The sequence below is a fragment of the Meleagris gallopavo genome, chromosome 15, assembly GCF_905368555.1.
Source record: "Meleagris gallopavo chromosome 15, MGAL_WU_HG_1.1, whole genome shotgun sequence".
Lineage (NCBI taxonomy): Eukaryota > Metazoa > Chordata > Aves > Galliformes > Phasianidae > Meleagris > Meleagris gallopavo.
Genome location: NC_139418.1, coordinates 133,353 through 155,518, shown reverse-complemented (window position 1 = coordinate 155,518; position 22,166 = coordinate 133,353). Strand labels below are relative to the sequence as shown.

The following is a 22,166-nucleotide window of genomic DNA, read 5'->3' as shown; positions in this document are numbered from 1 at the left end:
AAGGCATTTTGTGTTTAACTAGATGCTATGCATAATCTGTGCTATCTTCATGAATGGCTTGCAGTAGAAGTCTCAACTGGTGAGGGCTGCTTGCTTGGATTTATCTTTGTGCTTGTCCAGCAAAGCAGAGTATTCTGCTGGTGGACCTGTTCCATTAAATTTCACATTCCAGGTCTTCATGACCAAGAATGACATTTATTTGTAGAACAAGAGCCGTGAGTTCTTCTTTTTCCTTCCGCAGGACAAGCAGGAGGACTTAAAGAAGACTGTTTTGGAGGGCATAGAGACGGGCAAGCATCAGGTGAGGTTGGCCTTTGATGCTTGTAAGCTGCAGCTTCAGGATACATGCTGAAGAGATAAGCATGGCTTTAAGGCATTTAAATTTCTTAAATTCTTCTCAAGACTTGCTGCGTAGACTAGAAATGCCTTCTTTGTGCTGCATTTTCTTCTTTTGTTGGGTTTTCTGAAATGAAACCCTGTTTAAAAAAAAATCAGAAGTATCTCAAACTTCATGTACATGTAGCAGGTTATCTCGTTGACTCTATTAGCTCATATAGCTGTGATAAACTTATTGCAATGTTTGTTTTCGCTCTTCAGATATTTTCTTTGAACTAGAGGCCTAGTTGAGTTCTTACCTGCCTGAGTCACTGGTTTGCTTTGTGCCTTCAGGAGGTTGTCTGGGGCAATTAGGTTGGTGGTAACTGGTATACTGTCCTATCAAAAGATAGGAGTTAAATCTTGAAAATTAGTGGTATATAAATGAGAACTGTACTAGTTGGTGGCTATCATCACTAATTTTGTGTAAATTATTTTGCTTAAAATAACAAATTTAGCCATTAGTTGTTGAATATCCTCTTAGGAGTTCACTATTCACTAAGGGAGGACACTGTGGACTAGAGGCTTGTCAAAAAACTGGAGAGAGCAGTGGGGCTTTACTTCAAAAAGTAATTTTGTTCTGAATCTCTTAAATAATGTTACATTGGAAGCAAACTCAGGAAAAGTATCCCAGTGAATACTTGCAAACCAAAGAGAGTAGTTTAATAAAATTATATAAAAAAATTATATTAAAATGTAGCTAATCTAGGAAGTGAATAGAATGGGACTTGAAGTCAAGAATAAAAGCATTATCACTGATAGTTATTAGGTGCTTTTGATGGCATTGCTTTTGCTCTGCTCTCTGAAGTATTGATTTGTCTAGAAGGGAAATACTTATTACTATCTGGATCATCATCTACTTTTAGAGTTCCATCAAAAAAGGTGCAAGTAATGTAAACTCTTTGGGGAATTCTCTCATGTTCCCCTCTCTTCCTATGTGATATCCAAGCCTACGGAAAATTACACTCAAGCTTTCCTTCTGTTTGGATTGATCTAGCCATTCTCTTCATGGTGTAGTCTCCCGCTTTTCTGGTCAGGGCTGGCATAGGTGAGTTTTTTTTTTTTATACCTCTTTCCAGTATGCTAATTACAGAATTACTCAGGAGTTGGTCAGTGATGAATATGCGTGAAGATGCAGAATATTGTGATGACTGCTGTGGTGTAGATAGCAGAGAAAGCTGTCCTTGGTGATAAGTTCTTTGCTAGTTCTTGCCCTGACAGAATGAGTGTTTGCACTTCCTCCTTGTATGAGCAGAAAATACAAATACAGCAAGGAGGATGTGGGATGTTGTTGGACAACTTTTTTGTTCCCTATCCTGATCTTGATCAAGTTTCTACTGCAGCATGAAAAAAGTTTTGAAATTTTTGGTTATTTCAGCTGAAAGAAAGGATGCAAGTAGACAAAGACAGTGCATTGCCTTAACTTTTGATTTTGGTTTGTTCTAAATGTTTAAGTTGGTGCTAATCTATTGGCCTTTATAGAGCTAAGTATAGTGTTGCAGTTATAGAATTAACTTTTTTTAAGAAGTGAAAAAAGCATTTCTATCTTCTGATATAGTATTTTTCATAACTTTGGAAAATTTATAGCAGATGGGCACACAAATGTTTTAGCTTAGCTGGACTGAAGATGTGTATCATAGAGATGATCTGAGGCAGTGCAACTTTTCCAAAATCATACCTGGCCAATCTGGTGACCTGTAATGGAGTGACAGAATCGGTGGACAAAGGAAGGGCAACTAATTTTTATCTACTTGGCCTGTCTGCAAGATCTTTGACGTGGTCCTATACTGCTTTCTTACCACTAAATTGGAGAGAGATGGATTTGGAAGATGGGTAAATTTGATGGATGATTGTAGCCAAAGAGTTGAAGTCTATAGCTCTATGTCCCAAGTAGAAGCCAGTGACAAGTAGTGTCCCCCAGGGGTCTATCAATGACATAGACAGTGGGATCAAGTGTACTCTCAGCTGATGATGCTAAACTGAGCAGCGCAGTTGATACAACTGAGAAAAAGGGGATCTGTATCCTGGGCTGCATCAAAGGAGGTGTGGCCATCAGGGCGAGAAAGGTGGTTGTCCTCCTCTCTTCTGCCCTCAAGAGGCCCCATCTGAGGTACAGTATCCAGGCCTGGGGTCCCCAGCACAAGAAAAACATGGAGCTGCTGGAGCAGGTCCAGAGGAGGGCCCTGGGGATGCTCAGAAGGCTGGAGCACCTCTCTCATGAGGAAAGGCTGAGGCAGCTGGGCTTGTTTGGCTTAAAGAAGAGAAGGCTTCAGGGGGACCTTGTTGTGGCCTTCTAGTACTTGCGGGGAACTTATAAGCAGGAGAGAAACTTTTAATGTGGTCTAATAGTGGTAAGAGAGAGGGGCTTTAAACTATGCGTAAAACGGAGGAGATTTAGGTTAGATGTTAGGAGGAAATTCTTTACTCAGAGGGAGGTGGCACATTAACATGGGCTGTCTGGAGAACTTGTGGGGCCTATTCTCCACACACTGCAACAACATAAAGCTATTGGGATAGTTTTTTCAAAACTAATGCAGCAATTTGTGGTTTAGTGGAAGTGGTTACCGTTCTTAGTGTGTTCCCAAGATGCTCATCAGAGCACTCACTCTTCCTGTGCTTTCTCCTTGAGAATAGATGTACATAAATGTATATACTATCAAAAAGTGATGGCATTAATAAGGTATGATTGGGAAGCAAGAGATGTTTTTCTCTGCTAAGGCAGGTCTTATATATGATACAGAGCATGATCAAATTTTTATTTGAGTTGAATATCTGATTGCAACTCATAGAATCATAAAGTTACTCAAGTTGGAAAAGTCCAACCTCAGCCTAACCATACTAACCTAACATCCCACCACTAAATCATGTCCCTGAGCACCACATCAAAATGGTTTTAAAACCACCTTCCTGGGGAGCCAATTCCAGTGCTTAACAATCCTTTCTGTAAAGAAGTTCTTCCTGATATCCAAGCGAAACCTCCCCTGGCACAACTTCAGGCCATTTCCCCTTGTCCTCTCACCTGTCACCAGTGAGAAGAGACCAACCCCGCTCTGCTGCATTCACCTTTCAGCTATTTGAAGAAAGCAATAAGATCTCTCCTCAGCCTCCTCTTCTCCAGACCAAACAGCCCCAGTTCCTTCAGTCTCTCCTCATAGGCCATATTCTCCAAGCCCTTCCCCAGCCTTGTTGCCCTTCTTTGGACCTGCTCCAGCACCTCCATGTCCTTCCTGTAGTGGTGCCCAAAACTGAACGCAGTACTGGAGATGAGGCCTCACTAGTGCTGAGTACAGGGCAGGATGACTTCCCCAATCCTGCTCACCACACCATTCCTGATATAAGGCAGGATGCCATTGGCCTTCTTGGCCACCTGGGCACACTGCTGGCTCATAGTCAGTCGCGTGTCCATCAACACACCAAGGTCCCTTTCCATCAGGCAGCTTTCCAACCACTCCTCCTCAAGCCTGTAGGGCTGCCTGTGGTTGTTGTGACAAAAAATGCAGGACCTGACATTTGGCCCTGTTGAAACTCATGCAGTTTACATTGGCCCATCAATCCAATCTATTCAGGTCTTCTGTAGTACCTTTTTCCCCTCTGGCAGATCAGCACTCCCTCCCGACTTGGTGTTGTCTGCAAACTTACTGAGGCTGCAGTCAATTCCCTTGTCAAGATCATTAATAAAGATGTTAAATATCTTTCATTTGAAAGTTTGCAAGTAATGTATTCCAACTGAAAATGGAGTTGCAAATATATTGAAAAATTGGTGATTTTTTTAAAATCCGGAAACCTATTCTAAAATTCTTTTATCAAGACTGAAAGTAAGGCTGTATGTTTTTCCTCTGATCACAGGACTTTGTTTAGCCATATGTATTAAAATGTGTAAAACTTTTTGCCGTAACGTAAGTTTGCCATAATTTAAATTTCATTTGTAATGCTGCTGTGTTTAAAGGATAGCACAGATCAGTTGATTTATCACCTTGAGGACACATGTTTAATTCATTTAAATGAGCAATCAAATCACCAAAAATGCTAAATCTGTGAGCCGTTCTTCATCTTCCAGGATCTGGCACAAATTTTCCTTTGGATTCCATTGATTTAATTTCACGAAGTGTGAAATCTTTTTAGCTTTTTACCCTGACTTAGCCACCTCACTTCAGAAAAGTAAATGATGTTTCCGTAATCAGTATCCATATTTTTAAGGAACCCCAGGAACTGGCGATGATTCAGTCCTTCCTTGTCTTATTACATTTATAACTTTAACAATTCCCACAACATTATCCATTTTTAAAGCTTTCATGCATAAGTTTTCTCAGGGTAGGATGACTACATCCGTGACTACATCCTACCCTGGTTTTTCATCAAATACGAGTTGCTGGTAGCAATTGTGCCATTTTCTATGCATTTTTGTAAGTCCCTTTTGACCAGCCGTCACCAGGCCCATCAGTAGCTGTACCGGATGTGTTGACTGAAATTCAAGAAAATTCCTTTCATGTCATTTTTACTGCCATTTTTTTCAGTGGCGTTATGTTCTATTATTCTACATTTAGAAGTCTTGTTGATTGGTTGTTTTTCTGGCAATTTTGTTTTGTTGGATATTTATTCTTCTGGATAGCCTCTGCTAGGCTCTCTTTTCCCTTTGAAGTTTGCACCTCATGTTCCTTTGAGGTCTCTTTTCCAGCTTATGAAGTGTACAAACAGAAAGATAACTTAAGGTGCAGGTTTGCCATCAGTGCAAGCTATGTATCAAAGGACATGCAGACTCTTCGGAAAACTAAGTAGTTAATCTGTTCTGTCAAATATATTCTTGTCCTTTTATATTTGTAAATAGCAATATAACTCCCTGTCAGTTCCAAATGTTAACTTTCACACTTTGGATGTGTGTGCTATTCTAGGTTTAAATTATGTATTTAGAGTTTGGCTTCTTGGATTTTTAAATTAAAAAGGAAAACAACATAAAACCCCAAATTTTCTATTGTTTTTGTTGTATTATCAACCAGACTGAATAAGAAGAGTGCAAATTCAGACTCCCAAGAAGATAGTATTCTCTTACTTTATTGCAATGGAATAGTTGGTATGTGTTAGTCAGCATTCTTTGCAGTATTGATCATGTCTACCTAACAGGCAGATTTTCTGACTCTAATTTCTCTAATACAGCTGTCTTGAACCACATCTTTCCAGTTGTCAGAAGCTTTTTAAAAATCAGAAAATTTTGGTTATGTCTGTCCTTCTTTGTTATTTTGTGCCATCTGTGAAGCTGAAGTCATCCTTTTGTCACTCTTGAGTTTTCTTTTCAAGTTCTTTTATTCAGAGACTTTGTGTCCTGAAATGAAGGATCCATCAAAAAAAAGCAACAGAGGCAATTGTCCAACTTTTATTGCTAATCATGTTCAGCATGTCATAAAAAGGTTTTCTGCAGTTTGGACATTATTTCAATTCTGAAGTCTCATATGCTGCATCAGTTCTCAGAACTGCTACGTAATGGTTACTTCACAGTGTTCACTGATAAGTGTCTGTTCATCTCTGAGGAAGAAATGAGATGTTAGTGTTCTCAAGTGTGTTATGTGTTCAAATGCTAAAATAAAAACAGATATATACACAGGGAAACTTCCTTGTATGACGAACAGTAGAGATGCAGTCCTTATACATTTTGGCAATGTGCTTCAGTAGTTAAGGTATCAGGAAAATTTAATTCCAGTCAGTTAAGAAGATAGGTGGATCTTCTTCAGAGACTGATGGTTCTGGTCCCAACACAAGGTCATTTGTGAGCTGAAACAACATTAGAGTTTTATCCATTTACACAACACTGTTATTTCTCTTTTACAACAGGAACATGAATCTGAAGGGGGGAGAACCCCACTAATGAAGGCTGCACGAGCTGGTCATTTATGCACTGTGCAATTCCTTATTAGCAAAGGTAAAACATTAGTTTAAGAAATTGGTATTAAAACTTAAAATATAAAATGCCAGTTAAAATAAATTCAGTATTTGTCATCATGTAGGTTAGTCTTATGTATATATGAGCCCTTGTTAGGCTGTTAGGGATTTTCTGAATTTCGTTTTGTATATGATAAACTCGAATCACAGAATATTTTGCTGTGTTTGTTTTTTTTTTTTTTCCCAACTCCTTTGTATAGATCAAGAAGTAGTTTTGGAGTATGGCAAATATATTCAGGTTCACAAAAAAAAGCCAAAGTAAAGAATACCCACACTCCCCCAGAAAAAAACAAACCATCACCCTCAAGGTACTGTCTGGAACAACAGAAAAAACACGATGCAGTAGTACTGATAAGTGGTTAGAATGAGTGCCTTTTAGTACACCTTCTCTTATCACTTAGGAGGCCCACTATTACTGTGTCATTTCTATGTTGTTGAGATAGTGACAGTTCTGTATACAAGCTGCTAGTTTATTTAAAATCTCTTGCTTTTACCCCAGAAGTATGTATGAATTTAGATGATTGGAAGAAAAATGTTATCCTTATTCCAGAAAATATTCCAGCACTTGTTGATATTTTAGTAAAAAAAAATCCTTGTGTTTAATTCTCGGATTTTTTTTTTTCCCTTTGCAGGTGCCAACGTCAATAGGGCTACAGCTAATAATGACCACACAGTGGTGTCTCTGGCATGTGCAGGAGGCCACTTGGCAGTTGTTGAGCTCCTTTTGGCTCATGGTGCAGATCCTACTCATCGACTCAAGGTATTCACTTGAAAGTGCTTGTTTATTCTGGGTACTGCATGTACTACAACAACCATGTGGTTGATCTAGCGTATTAAAAAATGCGCAATTTTAAATGGACTAATTCATGTTTTGCATGGAGTAGAGCGGAATCCATCTTCTGACTTATTTCCAATTTCTCAATTCAGGATGGTTCAACAATGCTCATTGAAGCTGCCAAAGGAGGACATACAAATGTTGTTTCTTACTTGCTGGATTACCCAAACAATGTTTTGCCAGTTCCTTCAGCAGACTTGTCTCAACTCACACCTCCATCTCAGGATCAGACTCAGGTATTTTAAACACCACAATGAATGTTTCAAATAAAAGTTTCCTTTGGAGGAGGAAAAGACTGTATGTTTGAAAATAGCAGTGTGAGAAAGTTGATTGGAATTGTCTGCAGTGCATGAACTGCCTTGTATTCTGCTCCTTAAGCAGGCTAGTTCCAAACCTAATATCTCAGAATTGTATTGTTTTGTTTCTGTTTGCTAAGTATTTTGTTTTATAGCTCTGAACCACTATGATAATGCCTCTTAAGTTTTCCTGCTGGTTCTGGTTATTATATGAAAGAGACTGTACTGTGTAAATTTATTACTCACCATGTTGTTTGAGAGGTACCTTCCCAATGTAGTTAGCTGATTAAAAAGCTAAAAATGTTAACAAGTTTTACAGCCTATACCATCCAGGGCTTTAGTAAAGAATCATACAGCTATTGTGAATATCATGTCAGTTAGATTAGGTTTGGAGTGGTTATACCAAGAAATAATAGGACATAGATGTTTCAGGAACAGTAGAGTGGAAGTCTACTGTAGAAAACTACCTTTGTGTTATTGCTTCATGATTGTGTCAGTTGAAGAGTTTTTTAATTTGATTGCGTGTGGTTTTATTTTAAGGTTCCACGTGTTCCAGTGCATACACTTGCTATGGTTGTACCTCCCCAGGAACCTGACAGAACCCCTCAAGAGAACTCTCCACCTCTTGTGGGAGTGGTGAAAGGTTAGTATGCAGCCGTTCAGAAAATAAATGTAGTTTGGAAAGTGTTAGACTAGGGGATATTATCTGAGTGTTTATGCATATCATAGTCTGCTCCAGTAATTCCTGAACACCTGTAATGAAGATATGATTTGAATATAAAAGCATTTTATGTATTGAGTAGTTGTTACTAATTTTCTTGTATATTATCATGTAATAGCACTGGTTACTGGGCATGCTTATTCTCTTTTTTTTTGGAAGATGATTTCCGTAGTGCAGACCCGTAAACTCTAGGTATGCTTTTGAATATTGATAATTTAGAATAGTTACTGTTATCCATGAACTTGAAAGATTAACTTATTCCTGTTTTTAAAGTAGCAGTGCAAACATGTTGGCACTGTAAAATGCCAATGCAGATCTACTTACCAGAGGACGAGTTTTCTTCTTTTATAATAGTATCCTTGTAAATAATTAGGGCTTTTGCTTTGAATGTGCTTAAACTTACTGGTTAAAACTTATTTGCAGTCATTAAATGGCAAAACTGTGCCATCCAGTTACAGATTGTTTTAGAAATCTTTGCTTCTAAGCAAGCTCAGAAAGTGAAGCACATTGTTAAGTGGAAAGTTACAACTTCAAATGATTTACTTTTTGAATTCTGCTTTGGAGTTTGAGGAAATTAAATGCTACAGCAGTCAAAGCTCTTACATAGCTTTATTTAATTTGTTTATTCTGAAAGCGTTCAAGGATTTCCTAAAACAAGCAAACAACAATGCCAGGGGCACAAGTGACTAGCAGGGAGGAAAAAAAAAGTGTACCTAATGTTTCAGTATAACCTTGATTTTTCTCTATGCATATATGCTCTGTGTGTAACTGTGTGTGTGTAAATACAGTCACTGTGTAGGATGTGCAATACTGCTATTTCGGACCAAAAGAATGTAAGAATGTGCCACTTCTGGTTTAAATAATGCAGCAAAAACTATGTGCTTACATGTGCCCTTGAAATTAATTAATTTTTAGTACTACTAAGTAGACTAGTGTTCTGGAAACGCAGCTTATGATGCACCAGAGTCAAAGAGAGAGCAGTTGATTGTGTCAGAAGACTGAAGTTATAAATTTCAAGTCTGTTATTTAATCAAATTGAGATGCAGGTAGTTCATGTAGCTTAAGAAATAGAACTCATTAAAAAAAAAAAAAGAAACAAGAGATGTCAATTCATATTTTAGGCATGTTTTTAGCAGTACTATCTTGTTGAAACCGTTACCAAGAGATCTAATAGTTGTCAATATTTCAGTATATGCTTTGTGTGTGTCAGCCAAAGTAGTCTGTGATGAGTTACAAGAGGTACAGAGATTTGAAATGTGCCATTGGGCTAATTAAGAGCTTTGTGTCTGAAGTTATTCTGCCCCTAAAATCTTTAGGGAAAAGTCGGTATTTCTGCATTAAATGCTGTGTGGTCATTATAATCATAGCCCTTTGTTATTCTAACTGTAATTGAGAACTTGATACTTGCTGAATTTCTGCTCTTATCTTCAGACACACACCAGGCTTTATTAGACTTCACTGTTAGACTTGGGAGTGGAAAGATAAAAGAGGGTGTAAATAAAAGAATTTTCAGTAATTCCACGGGGGGAAAAAAATTAAGTTCTCATGTAACAGTTACTTATTTTGGAGAAGACAAATTCCTTGCCTGTGGAGTTAGAAACAGTCTCCTAAGGTTTTTCTGTAGACTTGCCTCTGTGGAGGAAGGAGAGGAACACCTGTTTTTTTAACCTCAGCTTGGTCTTTGTTAGGTGTTTTGATGAGTTTTGCAAAAAATATAGTATTAACAAGTCATTTCCTAAAGAGTTATTGGGAAGTCAGGTGTAAAACTAGAAACACTTGTGTATTATCATTATGGGTTAAATATGCCGTGAGGCTTTCCAAGAACTTACGATGTAATTTTGATTGACAGTTATCCTTACTCTAGTGAGAAGGCTTACAGAATAGTTGCCATGGAGTGTTCTGGCAAATGATTTGATTTCAATGTTTAGCAACTGAAAAGAAAATGATTTCTAAGAGTGGATCTAGAGAGGCAGATCAGGGTAATATACAAAGGTGGGTAACCTGGTATTTATGAGGAAGTCAAAGCAGCAGCAGGATTTTAGTTCATGTAACTTGACTCATGTAATATGGAAAGGTTGTTGTTAGCGTGCTTCTAGCTTGTGGCTAGCACGTCCATGTGAGAGGGGAATGGTGCTGTAGTTTTGCTTGCCTTGTGTCTCTCTGTTTTTGTCCTCTCTTGAATGCAGTCTGAATTGCTCAGCAGAAAGCAGTAATTTTGGTGCAGCTCCACTAGGATAGCGTTCCCACTAGAAAGAGGAGCGCAGTATTTCTGTGATGACAGAATGGCAGATCTCTCCTGCTGCTTGCAGTCCGGACAGGTGGGGAGCAGTGTGCAGGGCAGCAGCACAACTCCCAGGAGCGGATCTCTGTGCCTAGCGCCAGCCACTCTGCAGCCACCGATGCTTCCTCCCTCCTGCTCTCCAGCTCTGGCACTGGGCAGCTTGGCCTCCTGCAAGGCAAATGGAGTAGAGTGGGTGACTAAAGAACCCTTTATGAACTGTTCCACCTGGCACTGTCTGATCCTCACTGGCTTAATTCTTTTCCTGTTAGGAAAGGTTGCTCTTCACATACAGTCCCTTACAAACATACTGTGATGCTCAGAAATGGTGTGTGTCATTTTCACGTGGCTGTGAGAGCTGCTAAGCCCACTTACTGGAAGCTGTGAATATTTTCAGGCTGGGTTTGGAATTTTAGGTGCACCTTTAAAGTTTTGTTGTTTACCTCAAATTGTGGGCCATTCCAGTGTATAAAATCCTTGAAAAGAATGCTGTTACATTTCCCTGAGAAAATAGTCTCTGTAGTATTGTTGCCACTATAGTTTTGCATAGCTTGTAAAAGCAAGCTCCTGTTAAAGAGTGGGACCCAAAGCTCCCAGTGACTTATGGTTCTGCACTGCCCTGCCTTCGTCTTTCATAGAATGTGCTTGGTGAGTACTGTGCCTCACACCCACAACCTGTTTTTAGAACATCACTGAAAAGCAATGCACTAGTGAAATAAAGGGATGCTTAGGGACTCCGTGGAGAGCAGCACTATTGTTTTCTTAGTTAAAATATTTGAGCTGAAGGAAGATATTTTTAAATGTGTTGATTTTTTTTTTTTTGGAAGACAGAGCTGTCAGTGGTCTTAAGTGTTGTTTTTTTTTTTTCTCCCCAGCTTTCTTGTACTTCATAGCTAATTTGAAATCCTAGTTACAAAATAACTAATTGGCCATAAATGATAGTCAAAAGGCATCAACATGCTGACATTCAACTTCTCTGCTGTTGTTTTTAAGCAGAATTTAGAAGAATTTAGGCAGAATGCTTTTCTGAAATTAAAAGAAGGAAATACTGTTTGCTAACTTCACTACTATTTTTAGTTGACTTATATACTTGATACTCTTTCATATGACTTCAGCAGTTCAGGCAGATGGTAGAAACCATGCAGATGTCCCCAAGATCACACATTTATTAAAAATATTTTTACAAAGGTTTGTGAAATTCTGTTCCTTGGAAGCTTCAGTTGTCTGCCAGCCGCCTCCTAATTTAATTACATTGTATTAATTTTCCATTTAGATTTCATCAAGCCCATAAAAAACAAAAACAAAAAACCCTACAAAACAAACAAACAAAAAACCCACCACCACCACCTTTGGAAGAAGACAAGAAGACTAAGGTTGGAAGGTAACCAAAGCTTATAAAGTCAAAAGTTGAGTGGAGGTTGATTAGATTGTGGTTTGATTTCAACCATGTAATCATTGCACCTAGTTCCCGAAAGTTGTCTGTAGAAACGGCTGCAGAAGTGACAGGCAAAAATGCTACATGATTTTCAAGAGGAATGTAGTGGAATAGAAACTCACTTCACTTCAATGCTCAGCACTCCTTGAATCATCCTGTTCTTATAGAAGAATTAAATAAATCTTTCCTTTCCCAGTTGCATAATATTTTACTTTGTGTATGTGGGTTGGCTTCTTATTTCTCTGTGGTCTTGGAACTGAGGTTTTTTTTCCTGTATGAATTACAGTAGTTAAATGCAGAATATTCTTGCAAATTCAATACTGAGCTCATTCTATTCCTGTTGAAACTGACTACAAATCTAATTCTAAAATTCAGTTTAAAAACAAACAGGGCCTGAACACTCATTTTTTTTCATGCTGAAGTGCAAGAATAATAGTAGACAATTTTTTTTTTTTAATTCTAGGTTATACTATCAGGAAGATCAGTACAGATTTGTATACTAGATATTAGCTTCAGTGAAGAAAGTGAAGTATTTGAATGTGCATCACAATTGAACTTTTTTTCTTGTTGTCACTTTTATATGCCAGGAAAACAGTTTAGAATTTAACTGTTTGTGTTTTGATCTACTTGTTTACAACTCTTGAAATGAGGGACCTGTCAACAAACCCCAGAATTTCATCTAATAAAAAGTAAAGCAAAGTGAAACTATTGCTGGTGGCGGCCAAGATGAAAACCACTATGGTGAAATGCAGGAGTAATTAGCAATTGCATTGACAGAAACTTCCTGAAGTGCATAGTGGATTATAAAAACAAACTTCTGCTCTTCATGTTCTTCTGGAAACAGTTTAAAGATCAAGTAGTGATTTTCTTCAGCTTAGGTGCTTGCTTAGAAATGCTTTGTCAGTATGTCTGTCTTTACCAGTTTATCAGCAGTGCTTTTAGTGTAGAAACTAGGCTTTGCTTGTGTGAGAGAGTTGTATGTCTACCTCGTGTCCTGGACACTTCCTTTAACTTGCAGAAGACAGAAGTGTCTGCCTGTGCTATTACTGTAAATGACAAGGGGATTAGCAAGTCTAGGTGGCACAGCTAATAACAGACTGATTAGAAGTCAGTTAGAGTGGCTCTGTGTAGGTTCATTCTGGACAGATTGCACTTTTTCTTGTGCTGATCAATTACCTGTGAAAGGACAAATCAGTTACTTTCTTGGAAAAGTAAGCTATCATGTAGACTAGGTGGCAGGACTAGAAGAGTTCCTAGAGAATCTTGAGCACTAGGAAGGAGATACAGTATCTGGCTTGTTCACTGGCATCAGCCCTATGAAGAAAGGTTGTGTTAGGAGATTTTATAGTCCTCAGCTCTCCTAAGCAATTAAGCATAAAGGCTGTTTTTCTGAACTCTTGATCACAACGTCAAAGACCCTTAAATATTCCTTGCTGCCAGAAGTCAGTTTAGAAAACAAAACAAACGATAAAAACCCCATATATTAGAGTTGCTAGTGATGTTCTCCACTTTATGTTATTGGATGTTCAAGAGTTCAGAGATGGAGTTTGGAGCATGCTCACATGGATGAATAGTGCTGTGAATCAGTTTAGGTACCTAGAGGATTCTCTACAACGTGCTGAATGAACACAGTAGACATGTAAGAAACTTCAAATTCACATTTCTGTAGGAATTCAGAAAATAATGGGAGGCCGTATTGTACAGAGGAGGTCTTACTTGAGTGGTGAATGTTAGTCAAAAAACAGCTGTGAAAAGAGAGGGGTGTGAAGCAGCAAGCAAGTGGGTGACTGCAGAAGTGATGGTAAAGGCTAAACTGATAAGGTTAGGGTCCAGAACCTGTGGAAATACGGAGCAACAAAGAGGTGCTACAAATAAATGGATGCTACTGATCACAAAGTAAATTAGGGAGGGACTGTTTTCTTCCTCTGTTGCATGTGCCCATAACCGCCCTGGATCTTCTGTCAGCTGAATGATTCTCTTTCCCATAACTTTGCCTGATAGCTGGTAGTGGTTGTACAGCTGCATCTGGGCTTTCACTGTATTCATTTTGTACCAAAAGGGTCTTCTAAAAGAAGTCAAAATAATTGATGTGGAAACCAGATGGGCTGCTTAGTATTCCTGGGTTTAGTCTTGTATTAGATTGGTTTTATAGATTTATATTACACTAACATATATACATATTTATATATAAAATAAATATATATGTATATAAACATATCTATTTTATATATGTAAGTTGAAGTAATTATGGCCTGGCCTGACTGGATTTTTAATTCCTGCCTGCGTTTAAGTATTTCAAAAGCAAGGGTATAAAATAGTGTCTTGTTCAAAAGTATACACTAAAATGGGCACAGTGTTTTTCAGGATGTAAAGAGTACGTAGAAGAGATTTGAGTAAAACCAGGAAATCACTGCCTTTCAATACTTCCAGTATTCCCCAGTGCTTACACTTTCAAAGCTGCCAATAGCATCCTCTCCAGCTCTGGCTTAAACAGGTTGTTATGATGAGAATGTCAAGTTCAGCAAATGCTTTTTCCAATTCCTCACACTGTTCCTTTATCCCCAAGATTATAGATGCAAGCATTTTCTGGTATAGAAATGGTGATTTAGAACCCATAAGGCAGCCCCGCTGACTAATTGGAAGCTGATTAAAGTACACATCTGCACCTTTTTTGGAATTGAAGAGCCTAGATGTTCACTTATGTTCTGTCCATATCTGTGTGCAGTCTGCCCAGCAGTCTGCTGTAGGCTCTCCTGATTTTTCTAAATTCTGTTTACAAAAGCTGTCTGAACTGTCAGCGCCTGTTCCAGATGTGGGACACTGTCAGGATAGTTGGCTTCTCATGAGACCAGCTCTGTGTCTCTTGCTCAACACAGACTGGAAATGCCCAGTCATTATATAGGATGGCTTTGGCTCTCCAGTTGCTCTTGGTTTTTTTAGTAAGATATTTTCCTATGACAACAAGGCTTGTTTTTTCACTCAGGTGGGAACGAGTTGAGCGGGATAGTATTGATACTTCATAATTTGGGGGCTCATTGAACTGCAGCTTTTCTTTCCTGTGGAGTGAAGGAGGCTGTCCAGAACTGTCAGAAGTCATGGGGATGCTTTGTGTTATGATGAAGATGGTACATACAGTAATCTTAGGAACGACTGTTAGAAGAGTAGTGTGAAGCATTCCCTTCTCAGCTGTGTCTTAAGTTACACTTACTAAAATGTTTTTGCTAATTAAGAGAACTTGTGGTAGAACAGCGTAAGTTTCAAAGCACCAACTAACTCCTTCTATTATTAGAATCTAACACAAATGTAGAAGAACGTTTTACATAATTTTAGTGAGTTAAATGTTTTTGATGGTGGTCTCAAATCGTATTTTATCATATTTAAATCTCAGCTTTTAAAACAAAAAGATAGCTATGTAAAGCTACAAGTGCTACAGAGCCAAAGAGCCAAAAGCTAATAATAGTCTTGACCTGAGTATTCACCAGTTAGTCCACCAAGTCAGTTATTGTTGAACTTCACTTTCTTTATTCTCTCCAGAGAGATTCTCTTCGAATTCAGGATTCAGAGACAAAGCAGCAGAAAAGTTTTGAATATGTGTTAAGCTGGAAGTACTGATTTTTCAGTACATGGCAGTGACACAGAGTAACTAAATGGGAAAATGTTCAGTGAGGGGATCTGTCTCAGTATACCTAGTATTTTGGTATTTAGCAAACATATAGCTTTTGGTATGCTGAGGTTAGATAGTGAGGTGTTGCTTTCACTTCAGAGATACTGTTTGGTGAAAGTATTCAGCATAGAGTTGGTTCAACTCTATTTTATTACTTTTTCTTTCTCTTTATAACAAAATCCTCACACCTGTTTGTTTATTCAATTAATTAGAGGGAAAAAGTGCAGTGTATGTGGCTTGTTTTTTCAGAGCAGTGTAAAATGGAATCAGTTGTAAATTAAAATTTTGGTGAAAGAAGATCCAGAGAAAAATAAATTGGTGTTTTAGGAATTTAATCCTTCCAGAGCTTTTGGAACTTCATTTTTGGATCCAGACCTCCACATTACTGTGTAATTTTTAGGTAACTACTTTCTTAGGTAGTTCCCTTCATGCTGAGATGTGAGTCTGCTTTGTAAATGTTCAAGATGTTTGCTTTTTAAAGCAGCATATATTACTGTTTTAGGTATAGCAAATGAGTGTTACTGCAGAAAGTCATTTGGTCAAGCTAAATCTTTCAGATTTGTAATGGAACTATCTTTAACTGAAGTAATAATTAAAATGTAAGCACTGAAGTGTTAGCAAGATCTGGCTGCTGCTATGTCAGACTTCCGTGACAGCAGCCTGTGCTGCATGGAGGCAGTGCCTTGTGAGCACTGATAGAAGCAGTGCTCTGGCATGGTATGTTGTTGGAATGAAGGTTTTTGAGCCCTAATAGTGAGCAGAATTGCTCATTTGTTAATGGGGAGAGGGAGGCAGGGAAGGTGCCAATTTTCTGTTGAGCTTTCAAAGGTGTGCCAAAGCTTTAAAATGCATTTGCATATATTTAGTTTGCACTGGCTGTATTTTGTTTGTAATGTGAAGGTGGAACACTACAACCTTTTGGTAAACTAGTTCAAAATACTACTCTTACTGTAGAGCCAGTTTTCTCTCAAAAGTAGAGTGCTTTTGCTTGTAACTTTGCTGTTGGAAGTTAGCTTCTAGAAAATAGACTTAGTTTAATTTGCTCTGCACACCAGAACAACATTAAGAACTTAACAGATTGTTTTTAACTGCCTTGCTCTTGCTGATTTTACTTCCAAGATGCACTGTCATGTGCGTCAGATATCATAAAGATTCCTTATTCCTGAAGATTAAAGCAGCTGTGTTCAAGGGAATGTTAGAATCCATACTAAAAATTCCAGCTATTTGCTTTGCTTTGTCCTTTCTGTTTTAATGTAGAGCATAGGGTTTTACCTTACTATGGTTTGAAGGATGTGCGGTGTTAGTTTTAAACATTTTTTTTTTTTTTTTTTTTTGGTGGGTGAAAGGGGGAGGTTTGGGGTATCTTCAGCATGGCATTTTTTCAAACATTTTTCATGTGCTTAGGTGCATCCAAGCAGAAGTCAAGTTCCCTGCAGGTAGCAGATAAGGACCTACTGCCACCTTTTCACCCATACCAGCCTTTGGAATGCATAGTAGAAGAGACTGAAGGCAAGCTGAATGAACTTGGACAGAGAATTAGTGCTATTGAAAAAGCACAACTTAAGTCATTGGAATTAATTCAAGGTGAACCTTTAAATAAAGATAAAATTGAAGAACTTAAAAAGAACAGAGAAGAACAAGTACAGAAGAAGAAGAAAATATTGAAGGAGCTACAGAAGGTGGAAAGGCAGTTGCAGATGAAAACACAACAGCAGTTTACCAAAGAATATTTGGAGACCAAAGGTCAGACAGACACACCACTTCCCCTACAGCAGCAGTGCCCACTTACCGGGGTCTTCCCAGAAGTGGAAGCTGATAAGGGTCTGCCAGAGGATAACTTTTCAGAGTTACCTCAGGTTGACACAATCTTGTCAAAAGATGATGAGCAACAACATTCTCCACCACCTGCTGAACAAATAGAATTTGTCCCTATCCAGCCTTTGCCAGCATCGCAATGTAATTTTTCTGGTAATTTAGGTTATAATGGGACAGAGTCTCTTGAACTTCAGAAAGCAATAGGTAATCAGCAGAATGTAGGACAGCAGCAGCAAATTGCTGGGCAGGGACTGTTAGTTCAAGAACCAGACGGATTAATGGTTGCCACTCCAGCACAGACGCTTACCGACACTCTTGATGACCTAATAGCAGGTGGGTTAAGAAATATACCTATGTTTGCATTAATTTGTGTGCTCAGTTTCCCTTTTCTCCTTCCCTCCAAAAATACCTTGAGGTTTTCCAGTTTGGGAGTACTTGCTTATGCATAAAGTTCCTGATTAGTACTATTAATCCTAATAGTGACTTCCAGTTCTAACACACTTTTTTAACAAAACAAACAAACAAAAAATCTCTTCTCCTGTACTGGAGACCTGTTACAGCCTCTGGCATTATCTTTTTCCATGCTACTTTAAAAAGCCTAATTGTGATTAATAGTGCCCACTAGGAAACTTAAAGATGTGATGGTTTTTTTTTTTTGTCCTCTGTAGAATTTTTTTATGCAGGCTTATAACCACAGTGAATATATTCAGTTTATTAGCCCATCTCTAAAAAAAATACTTTCACTGGTATTTACAAACGTATTCTTCTTCTTTCTGCTGGAAGTGTTGCTACAATTTAAACGCAATCTGGAATCCATGCACAATCATTTAATTCTGTAGTGGCTTGTGTTTTAAGAATACATTTCAACTGTGGTTGTTATGCAGGAATATTTACTTATTACATATAACATAGCAAAAAAAAAAAGTGTCCTATTATCTAGATGAAAAGGAAAAATCAAAGTATTCTTCCGCTTGTATGTGATGGTATGAAGAGGAATTGAAGTTCCCACGCATTAGGTTGTGAGTTTCATTGTGAAATAGAGATACCATTTTTGTTGACTTCATTTCATGTATTTGACTAGGATTTGTGTTTACTGCTGGAGGTGCGCAGGGCATAGCTGGTGTTGTTTGGTCTGTAGTAGGTTGTTTCTTTCTTTATATATATATATATATACACGCATATATATACGCATATATATATATATATATATATTTTTTTTTTTAAACTTTTCACCTTGTCTCTGTCCCTCAGCCCTTACTTTCCTGTCTTGTTTTCCCCTCTTCATAGTTACTGCCCTGTCCCCGAAGTTTGTTTCAAGGTTTTAGAACTGTGTGGTACGACTTTTCTGGTAACAAGTCCTGTGAGCTTTTAGAATGGCAATAACCAGAAATGAGATCATGCAAGTTGAGGCTCACTGCAGCTTTGCAGCCTTCCTTGGAAACTCAGTCGATCCAACAGCTGTGATGTAGCTCCCTTCATCTAGGCGTTTTTAGTTCAAATGCATCTTTTTGTTTTTAGAGTATCTGGTCTAGTTCCCTGCTGTTCTAGGGTGTTCTTGGGAGTAGTAGTCAGGCTTTTTAAAAAAAAAAAAAAAAGGCAATTGGATCATTCTGAAATAATATTTCTCAAGATTTGGAACTGCAGTGTGCAAGAAAGAGAACTTTAAAGATTCAAATAATCATCAAGGACTCAATCATTGAAATAGTTACTGTTTTGAAGAGTTGAACATATCTAGCAGAAGGCCGTGCACTATGTACCTATTGAAGTTTATCAGCTGTGTGTTATATACTAAATAGTCAGTGTACCTAAAATGAAAAATTGCTGTAATCAACTCTTCTAACTTTGTTTTAGGCTGGTAACGGACTTGTCGAGAATTTTGCCAATCTACTCTTTGAAAAAATTCACGTTGTCTTTTAATTCACTGGTAACATAAGAAATGAAATAAACTCAACTGTATGCTATTTGTAGAGGGGGGAAATCTCAGGCAGAAAGAGATGTTTTTTCTTAATGAAAAAATGTTTGAATAGAAGTATCTTGACTGTAAGACCTTTCAGAGTAAACGTGCTGCTGCTTTTTGGTTTTCTGATTTGCTTGCTGTTTTTGCAGAATAAACCTAATCTTGTTTCAGAACTCGGTGCACGTACCACACGCTCCTAAAATTATTCAAAATTTTTATTTTTTCATTTTATCATTTTTATAGAAATGCGACTGAAGGAAACATTAGCTGTCCCAATTGCAGATGCATCTGCAAAAATTACTGCTACTGCTTTACTTCGTTCCAAAATTCAGAAACTTGTTTAATTAAAAATAAAAACAAAAACAAAAAAAACCTTTCAATAACATTGAGAGAGATTTAGATAATTCTGTTCAATTTAAATCCCAGGCATAGGTTAAATCATCATCTTTCTAAATTTAAATTTGTCTATTTAAAAACAAACTGTAAATCAAACAAATCTTCCAAATTCTTTGATCTGTGTTTGAAAGAGACCCGATCTTTTCCCACAAATTTATGTTAGTGATTAATTTGGTAAGGAAATAATGAGCAATAAAAAACAAAAAGCCTGACTTCTTTTAAAAGCAAGCTATAGACACTGGTTAAAATTATTATGAAAGGGGCTTAACTGTTTGGTGCACGGAAGACTGCTCTTTTCTCTCTGACTCGAATTTGATTTGCCTGTGAAGTATCTCCCTTGATTGCAGTATTGCTGGTGGATCTACTGGGGCTGTGCAGCCTGGAGAAGAGAAGGCTGCGAGGTGACTTGAGAATTCATTATCTAAAAGGGAGCTGCAGGAAAGATGGGGACAGACGCTCAGACTCTTTAGCAGAGTCTGTGGTGATAGAACAAGGGGAAATGGCTTCAAGCTCAGGGAGGGGGATTTAGGTTAGATGTAAGGAAAACGTCTTTTACAGCGATGGTGGTGAGGCACAGGTGCCGCATGGTGTATGTCGTGGATACCCCGTCCATGGCTGGTTCAGGCCCTGGGCAACCTGATGAAGCTTGAATGTCCCTGTGCATTGCAGGGGAGTTGGACTAGACAGCCTCCAGAGGTTCCTTCCAACTCTCAGGATTCTATGATCTACGTTAATGGTGGTGACACTTGATTTGGAAGAAATAATAATTTTATTGAGTATCCGGTTTGTATTAAGTCTGCTTTAGAGGAAGAGAGATGTTAAATCAGCTTTTGCCTGATGCACTGAAATAACTGTTATTGTTGCTCTTACCCGCGGCAATGGAAAAAAAGCAGTTTTTTCCAGGCTTCAGGTCAGACTGGTTCTAGGGGATGCCTTACATTTCTACAGAATCTTTATTTTGCCACATAGCTTTCTTGTGACAGCATACACAAATGGAGTATCTTGTCTCCTGCATCACGTCAGCTAACAGAATAACTGGTAGGAGATGAGATGGTTGATGGTAAGGTACGAAGTGTTGAAAATCTCGGTGGCAATCAGAATCACTAGTAGGTAACCTGAGTCCCTTCTTTCACAAAGCTGCTCAGCCTGCACCCGAGCTGTGCGGAAGTAACTGAATAATGTCTGTAAAGTCATGTAAAACCTTAAAATGAAGCAACTCTTTTTTTGCTATAATGGAATTTAGATGTCATAAAGGAAAACTTTACAATGAATGCCTAATTTGGTCTTTGAAGGTGTGACATGCAGTCAAAATTTAAATCTGATTTACAAAAAAAAATAATAAATTGACACGGTACAGTTTAGGGTGGGAAAGCAATAAATTTGGATCACATCTTCCAGTATAAAAGCACAATTTTCACTTCAATTTTCATTATTCAGTACAAGTTTGGGTTCTTGTGCATTTCTCCTTGCATTATTGCAGCTTCATTGCTGTTCATACTGCACGTTTACCTCAGTAAATTTCTTAGATTGCTGTATGTGTATTGGTACTTTCTTTTTTTATTATTTTTTTAGGACATTCAAGGTGAGGCTCTTTCTTTGATGTTGCTGTGTTTTGTATGTAGTTAAAATGTTTTTATTCCTGTCTTGCTCTGCTGATTTTTGCCAGGGGTTAGCATTTCTGTGTGCTTCTGGCTGCCTCTCCTCCAGGGAGTTGGGGTTCATCTACAGAAATTCCAGATGTTTTAAGACACTTAAATTGTATTTGGTTCTGAAATTCTGGTTGTGGTTGGTTATATAGAATTGGAATATTCTAAGGGAGCTGTTTTAAAGGTGTGACCTATGGGTTACTTTTTTTAGGATTGCTTCTGGAGTATAACTAGTTACTAGGGTTAGCTGGAGTGAGAGAGAGTGACTCATAGTACATGACACGATTACCCCTGTGCAAAAGCCTCTGCACAGTAACATGTTATTTAAAAGCTCCTAGGGAAGACTGAAAGCAGAAAGACTGTTCTGTCATGAAAACAGGTTGTTTTCTTTGTCATGAAAACCAGTGTCTTTGAGGAAAGCAGGACTGAAATACAAATCCAGTATTCATGGACGTGCATAATAGTTCTACAAATTCTGGGTGCACTGCAGCTGTGGCTGCATCCAGAAGCTGTTTGCTTAAGGTTCTGTCAATGTCTGAGGAGTTGTACCAAGACATAATACTAAGTTCTGTTTGTTTTGCTTTTGCTTCTTCTGATAATTTTTTCATAACTTTGGGAAATAACCATCAGTGTCTTCGGAGATTTGTCTTAGGCTTCACCATGATGCAAAGAAAGTTTTCTCTTTGGAAAACTGCAGGCACATCTTAAAATATGGGGAGATTGGATTTTGCCATTTGTCATTTAAAGTTTAAACCTGGTATAGAATATATATTTTTTAAAAGTATCTACAGAAAAATCCACGACATATGTCACAAAG

At 38.1% G+C, this 22,166-nt stretch overlaps 1 protein-coding gene across 17 annotated transcripts in view; it reads left to right on the top strand.

Moving 5' to 3' along the window:
* ANKHD1 (ankyrin repeat and KH domain containing 1) overlaps window positions 1-22,166 on the top strand; it is a 103,712-nt gene that overhangs the window by 50,810 nt on the left and 30,736 nt on the right. For 13 of the 17 annotated variants that reach the window (XM_085237006.1, XM_085237004.1, XM_085237012.1 and 10 more), the window contains 6 exons: window positions 242-301; window positions 6,199-6,286; window positions 6,939-7,066; window positions 7,234-7,377; window positions 7,978-8,080; window positions 16,940-17,683. In XM_085237006.1, the coding sequence (XP_085093132.1) occupies window positions 242-301; window positions 6,199-6,286; window positions 6,939-7,066; window positions 7,234-7,377; window positions 7,978-8,080; window positions 16,940-17,683 (1,267 nt within the window). The remainder of the gene's footprint in view (window positions 1-241; window positions 302-6,198; window positions 6,287-6,938; window positions 7,067-7,233; window positions 7,378-7,977; window positions 8,081-16,939; window positions 17,684-22,166) is intronic. The other 4 variants (XM_085237013.1, XM_085237005.1, XM_085237014.1 and 1 more) reach the window with 2 other exon arrangements.